The sequence below is a fragment of the Gossypium hirsutum genome, chromosome D07 (assembly GCF_007990345.1).
Source record: "Gossypium hirsutum isolate 1008001.06 chromosome D07, Gossypium_hirsutum_v2.1, whole genome shotgun sequence".
Taxonomy (NCBI): Eukaryota; Viridiplantae; Streptophyta; class Magnoliopsida; order Malvales; family Malvaceae; genus Gossypium; species Gossypium hirsutum.
Window position 1 is genome coordinate 47,759,888 of NC_053443.1, and position 7,906 is coordinate 47,767,793.

At 30.6% G+C, this 7,906-nt stretch overlaps 1 protein-coding gene and 1 non-coding gene across 2 annotated transcripts; one reads left to right on the forward strand and one right to left on the reverse strand.

The window, feature by feature from the left end:
• Nucleotides 1-292: 292 nt before the first annotated feature.
• Nucleotides 293-2,193, reverse strand: LOC121219503 (uncharacterized). Its single transcript, XM_041097773.1, has 2 exons — nt 1,903-2,193; nt 293-730 (listed from the first exon to the last, which is right to left on the reverse strand). The coding sequence occupies exons 1-2, from the start codon at nt 2,013-2,015 to the stop codon at nt 511-513; spliced, it is 333 nt and encodes a 110-aa protein (XP_040953707.1). The 5' UTR covers nt 2,016-2,193; the 3' UTR covers nt 293-510.
• Nucleotides 2,139-2,212, forward strand: TRNAI-AAU (transfer RNA isoleucine (anticodon AAU)). Its single transcript has one exon. It is a non-coding gene; the product is annotated as a tRNA-Ile (tRNA).
• The last annotated feature ends 5,694 nt before the right edge of the window (nt 2,213-7,906 follow it).

Consider the following 7,906-nt stretch of genomic DNA (forward strand, 5'->3'; position numbering starts at 1 on the left):
TATAAGACATTCATCATAACATTGGTATAAATAATGAAACACATAAATAAAAGCCACTTTCACAAATCTACACCTACAAGTGCATTCAAGCCTCAGGCTCTTCGGTGTCCTTAAAATATTTGTGCCCAACAACAGGGTTTAACATATTTTTGGACATAAGTATAGAAGCATGACCCTCTAAATATATGGAAACATAGAAAAAAATCGGACGTGCCTGTGTCGGGCATATCCATATATGACATCCAACTCTGACACCAATGTCTTAACACATATCCATATAAAAGCAGCAGGATTCATAAGACATCATTATAACTATGTGATTGATAAATAGCACCAGTACAAGTTGAGGTCACTGTCACAAATCTCCACCTCCTATAAGTGGATTTACAAAATCCAGTGTATTAGGACCAAAAAAGTTCTAAATACAATGGCTTTAGGAAGACAGCTAATGATCATATCTTAAAAACACGAGCATAAGAGTAAAAATGTCTTCCATGGCATGATCGAGAATCAACTAGTAGATGTATTAGAGCAATCAGGACAACTGAAGTGACCCCTAGCTTGACATTTTGTACATCCAACAGATTTTACCTTAATCTCCTCAGACTGATACAGACTATCAATTAGGTTGAAACTGAATGACCCATTTGCTTTGATTAATCCAGTTCCTCTGCATCTTGAGCATGCTATCATCCGTAGATCACCACATCTCTTGCACAAGCCCAATGAACTGCAAGTTTACAAAGTTAAATATCAGCTTGTGCAACCGTGTAGATCACATCAGTCAATGAAATATATCCTGGCAGTTCTCTTTTTCCTAGCAAAGTTGAATAAAAGTTGGGAACCTCATGATATTGGATAAGACATATTACCTACCTTAATACAATAAAGTTGATGTGCAACTTGGTTTAGAAAGAGATAGACTTAATTCATTCACTTGACAATGATTCTAGACCTTCACCCCTTTTTGCCCTAAGCCATTCCTAGCTTAATCCTTAAGTTTATCCTCAAAAAAACCAAAAAGGCAACCTTTATATGCATTCCATTCTAGGCATCCAAGTTTTCCTAAAATAAGTGAACTATAAGTACTACAGCAAGATAACTACATCACAAAGAGGAAAGCCAAGCTGATGATTCCAAAAGCATTATACTTAAATTTAGTCTAGTACTTCAGGGCCATTTCCTTTTTTTGTTCCAAAGGAGATCATAACTTGGAGATAGGGGAAGGTATTGCGGATTTCAGAATTTGACCTCTAAACCTGCTAAACATTACCTCTTCAAAGTTACCGCATGAACCAACTAGGATAAATCCTAGTACAACATGAGTAAAAGACAATAAAAGACATTGGTCAACAACTCCACACAGATGCCATTTTCTTTTGTTACCTAAGAATAGCTTACACCACAAGAATTTTGTGGATGGGGAGATATTTTCACATAACTCTAGGTAAGGCAGTGCATTTGTTTGAGATAGAATCAATCACAAAGAACAGAAATCAAACATGAAGATATGGCAATCATTTTATAAAGAATCAAAATAACCCCACAATTAAAATCAATCCTAATATACAAGGCATTGCAATTTTAAATTGAATTAAAGTACAATGATAGCTTTCCTAATGTCCAAAGGACATCCAAGTGTAAACCAACAAAGTGAACAACAACAACAGCTAAATCAAAATAACTTAAGGTATCACAACTGAGAATTCATCAACCAAACTAACAATCAAATTACCAAATTTTACTCATACCCAGTAACAAAAATGTTAACTTTTTCGAAGTTTCAAAACTTGTAAAAAAAAAACTGAGTTTTACTCACAAACTCAAAAAAGAAAAAGAAAAAAAATGATTCAAACTTGGAAACACAGCAAAAAGAAATGGGTTTAAAAAAGTTGCAATTACCTTCTCTGAGAAGCAGAAATGAAAGCATCAACTTTGGGGGCAGCAATTGTAGCACATAGTAACAAAGTGCCAACTCCAAAGCCTGCAACTTCGCTTGCTGTTATGTGTTCCATTATTCGTACGTTTCTTCTGTTCAGATATCTTAAACCTTATCGATTCAATCGGTCACCCTGCAGTTTTGAAATGTCCTTCCTTTTTTTAAAAAAATACTATTAACTATTTTATTGATCGTCGGAGGCCTATTAGCTCAGCTGGTTAGAGCGTCGTGCTAATAACGCGAAGGTCGCAGGTTCGAGACCTGCATGGGCCAATTTTTATCTTTTTTTATTTAGTGTGCTTGGGCCAATAAGTTCTGAACTTTTGGTTATTGATTTCTAGCCGAAAGCCCATCTAATTGTTCAAAACTTCTAATTTTCATTGGTAAATTATTTTATTATAAATAAAATTTACCTCATACTTTTAATTCTAATCATATATGTTTTAGATAAATTAATTTTAAATAAATAAAAATTTTAATTTTAATATATCATTTTATTTTTATTACTATTTCATAAAATTTTTAAAATTTCATTTTTTTCTATTAATAATATTTATCTAAACTTTAATTTTATTAAAATATTATAATTTTAATTTTTTAAAACATTTTTTTTGTAAATTTATGTGATAATAAATAAAGAATTAATGTTTATATTAAAATTTTATATTTTCAAACTTATAATTTTTACTATCCTTAAATGAATAAATAAATTTATTCTTATGAAATAAACAATAAATTTGATTAATTAAAAAGGATTAAATCTTATATTAAACTTCCTTATTTTCATAATTTTAAGATTTTATTGATATTAAAAATAAAAAATATATATAACTTGATATGATTTGTATATAAAACAAACTTTACATGCTAAATATAAATTTGTTGATAAATAATTTTTCTTATAAAATATATAAGTTTCTTTTATAAGGGAAATGGATAGAGAGTTAAAAAATTAAACACAACATTTAATGTCAACCAAAATATTCATTTAAAAGAATCTCTTACTATTACATTAACATAAAATATAATATATTAGATGTTCACAAATATAATAAAACTACAAAAAGTCACATGCTAAGATATGATAGCAAATGGGAACCTGTTTTCATTTTACTTCAATTTTTTTTTTTAAGTTTCAAATCAGTCTTGATTTGATTCTGAGTTACTTTAAGAGTTTTGAATGCTCGATTAATGTCTGGTTTTGATTGTAAATCTCATTATACTTGTATTAATGTCATTTAATAGATTTATTGATTATTTATGTCGAATCTTTGAATGATAGTGATATTTAACAGTTGTAATACCTTATAGCTCGGGTTAGGTGACCAAGTTAGGTATAATGATAATATATATTAAATTAAAAAAAACCATATTTGAACCTTGAAGATAGTGCTGTTGAGAAGGACAACCATAAAATTTGAAAGGGTTAATCTGTAACACCCCATACCCGGCCTAGACTTTATGGTCGGATCACGGAGGTTACATCGTACTAGCAAAAGAAATGATTGTATAATTTTGAAAGAACTTAGGCGTGAGCTTTAAGCCCAGTGTGTAATTTGGCCCATAATTTCAATATAGGTAATCATAATCATCAATTTGTCTCACAGCATATCAGATTTCATATCAAAATATATCTTATTAAAACATAACATATTGTATCATATCATATCATTTCGTAACATAGCGTAACATATCATAACATATCATATCCTACCCCCATCCACTACACACCATCTCTATCCAACCAATCACATCATATAGGACTACTAGAGTCCATCCATCCAATCACACCAATAGGTGGTGGTGTGCCACTCATATAATTGCAGCTGAGCTGCTATACATAAATATGCGGTCTAGCTGCCATAATTGCAGTATATAGCACTTCATCATATCATAACCCACCTCAAAACACAAACAAAACCATAATCATATATCTTACTTACATATATCATAAATCATATGGCATGTATACTTACATATTTTCATACAAATCATAACATAGCACATGATTTAATGGTAACATTTCATACCTAACATACCTTCTAAGCTTATCCGTATACTTTTACGTATTGAAACTTAGGCCTGTTCGGCCCTATATGATGTCTACGTACCCAAATTTTGAGTCCCTCAAACAACCCTTAATCGGGCTTTAAAATTTAGCAAAAAGGTTCACACAACCTCAATAACTAGCCGTGTGGAACTACAAGGTTTCACACGGTCGTGTGCTCCATACGGCTAAGCCATATGGACTGCAAAAACACACACGACCATGTGGTCATTAGGTAGTTTCGAAACCATCCCCTATTTTCACAATTTTTTTCGAATTCTGATAAGCTTTTTGAATTAGATCACAGACCTAATAATGAAATTGATCACTCATAGATTTGAAACTCACGAAACCACTCGAATAACAGTGCCCAAAACGTGACTTACTTCGCTGAAGGTAATAGACCTTCATTCCCTTCACACCCCAATTACAATGATCCGAGACGACTGTCAGAACGAACAGAAAAGAAGATATAATCACTGCAAGTGAACAAAAATGATGGAAAGAAAGATAAGATATCTTTTATGGAGAAAAAGAAATAATAAAAGAAGAAAGCAAAGAAAGTGAGAAAAAAACACAAAGAAACAAAAAAAGAACAAGCAGAATAGAAACGCAAGAGTAAAGGGGTATAGGCGGTTAGGAGTAGAAGCACATTTAGGAAATTTTGAAATTCAATTTTAGAATAAAATATAATAAAAAGATAATTAAGACTTATTTACCAGATTTCCTAGAAACTCTAATGTCCAACCAAAAGACTAATAGAAAATATTTCTCCCTTACGCACGACAGAGCTTGAACACAAGACCAAAACAAACAACCCAAAGCACTTAACCAACACACCATAATAAATTACTTGGCAATCTTATACAATTAAAAACTAAGAACTTTGGGGCATTACAACTCTCCCCTCCTTAAAGATATTTTGGCATTCAAATTTTACCTACGTCAAAGAGATAAGGATACTATTGACGTATTAAATCCTCAGGCTCCTACGTATAAAGAATAATGACATGTATAGGTATCAAAACCCAGACATGTATTAAATCCTTAGGCTCATATAAAATTTAATTATATCAGTCCATTTCAAATATGAAATTTATACATATCAAGAATAATCCTATACCGATACCGCAAGATTCATGAAACCATATTCAACAACTCACAAAGTGGATAAATTCATAGCATAACATATACATCTCATCCCTAGCATAGTAGGATTTATAAAACTTAAAACCCTTTCAAATTTTCTTATTTTCATTTGTATTTCATTACTTTCCATTGCATTTACTTTCTTTAACTTAAATAACAATATCAATTCACCTCATCATTCCCTTTTTCATCAATTTACACTTCAAGTATGAACATACTATTTCATTATCTTTCCACACTCATTTCATATGCATAACACACAAGACATAAGCATATCATCAACCATAGCCACAAGTTAGTGCATTTAAACATAGCTCTTTTGGAATTAATCACATGATAAACCATTTCATAATAAATTACATAATTTAAACCTTACCACTCTTTCATAAACACAAGCATATTTCCATTTGGACACTCACCATTACAATACATGACATGATCCAACTAAAGCTTGGCAAAAGCCTAAGCATTCACACCAAACATGTTAGCATACATGATACAAATCATGAACACATTAACATGAATAGCCATTTAATCTCAACATGTATCACTTGAATCTATTACTCATCTTAACTTGCATAATTTTCGTGTATCACCATATCTAGGATATTCATATAGTTTTATGTCTTAATTCATATCGTTCTTTTTACATTTCATTTGCATAACACATAAGACATAAACATAACATCACTTAAATCATACTTTTCATAATCATGGATGTTCTTACTTGAATCATCGATACATCACACCTTTCTATAATTGTCATAGTGAAATCAATCGAAACCCTTACCGGTTCATCCCTTTTCATGCCCATTGAACCACTTCAAATAATACCGAATACACGGGAAAAGCTCACAAAAGTGTGCTAAACATATAGGCGTAGCTCACACGAGCTGTAAAATGGGTCTGGTCACACAAGTTGTCGGTCAGAACGTAGTTACACAATGCTGCTCACACAAGCTGTCAAGTAACCGCAACATATGTCGGAAACTCAACCACCGGTAGGACGTTCAGGACCAGCACCTGAAACACGGTAAACCTAATGACATGTCATTTGTATGCTATATATTCCTAAGGTTCAAATGGGACTCGATAATCGTCGTACGTCGTTGAATTTCCCTCGTTTCATTACAAGATAAATTGTATAATAACATATATATATCGATTCATTTTTAGTAAATTTAATACAGTAACATTCAATTTAATCAAAAATATAAATAATACAGTTCATACGAACTTACTTGACTAAATTGCAGAAATACCAAAGTTTAGGGGCATTTTGGTAATTTTCTATTTTCCTTGACTTTCCACCTGATCTTGATCTAAATTAATAATTTCATTCAATATATTAATTTAGAGAATAAAAAAAATTTTATTTCATGCAATTTGGTCATTTTAAAATTTTTACAAAATCGCCCCAAAGTTTTACTTTTATTCAATTCTATCCTTGAGCCCAAAACATGCAGATTAACCATTTTAATACAAACTCAAGCTATCCAAATGTTCATAGTATTCAAAAAATTCCATTTATGCAACAATTTCATATTAAATCCTTGTGCTTTTATTAATTTAACAAATTAGTCCCTAATAAAAAAATTCATCAAAATCACTTAACAAAGTACTTTTAAATATAAATCAACTTTCCAAATTCATCATCTAACATAAAAAATTACAATATTCATCAATGGAAATATTCAAAATCTTTAATAGTTTCAAAATCGAAGGTATGGGATATCTAGACCTAGTTGCAACAATCTCACAAACATAAAAATTATTAAAAACAGATGAAAAATGGCTTACCATGCATGAATTAAAGCATGGCCGAACCTTGGTTCTTCTTGCCATGGTGTATCAGTGATTAAGATGTCAAATGAAGAAGAAAACCTTTGTTTTCTTATTTTATTAACTTTTATTTCTTTATTTTATCTTTTTCATTTAATAATAACATTATAATATAAAATCACATATAAAATTAAAAGAACATAAAAGCTTTAACCGTCCACCAACTTAAGAATGGGTAATTTACCCATTAAGGCCCTTCAATTATAGTTCTTTAATCAATTAACACATTTAAACTAATTGCGATTGACTAACACATTTAAACTAATAGCGATTGACTTATCAACTTTTATGATTTAGTCCTTTTTGCTTAATTAACTATCGAAACGATAAAGTTTTCCAACGAAACTTTAATACCACCTTATTTACACTCTGCAAATATTTATAAAAATATTTACGACTCGTTTTATAAAAATAAGGTCCCGGTACCTCAATTTCTAAAACCACTTGACCTTAGGGTCATACCACTTGAACTTAATAAATCGCTTATAAAACAGAAATCACTATATCAAAAACCTTTACAAAGTCACAATTAACTCGTAAATATTAAATATAATATTTATGAACTTACTCATCGGATTTGGTGGCCCCGAAACCACTGTTTTTGACACCACTAAAAATAGACTGTTAAGGTCCAAGAAATTCTTTTAGATTTGTAATCAAGATTGAAGCATAATTAGATCCTTAGATACGTAAGGCATGTTGCACATTAAGTCAATCATCAATACAATTAAAATTTTAACAGTTCAGTCAACTTTTCCATCTAAAACAAAACAATTTAATGAAAGTTTGAAGGTCGAAAATCAAATTGATAAAATAAATAAATAAGATAAAAATGACAAAATAGATAAATATTAAGGGAAAATTGCCTTTATGCCATTAAAAAACTACCACAATTTAAAACAATCCACTTTTTTCTCAATAAAAAATAT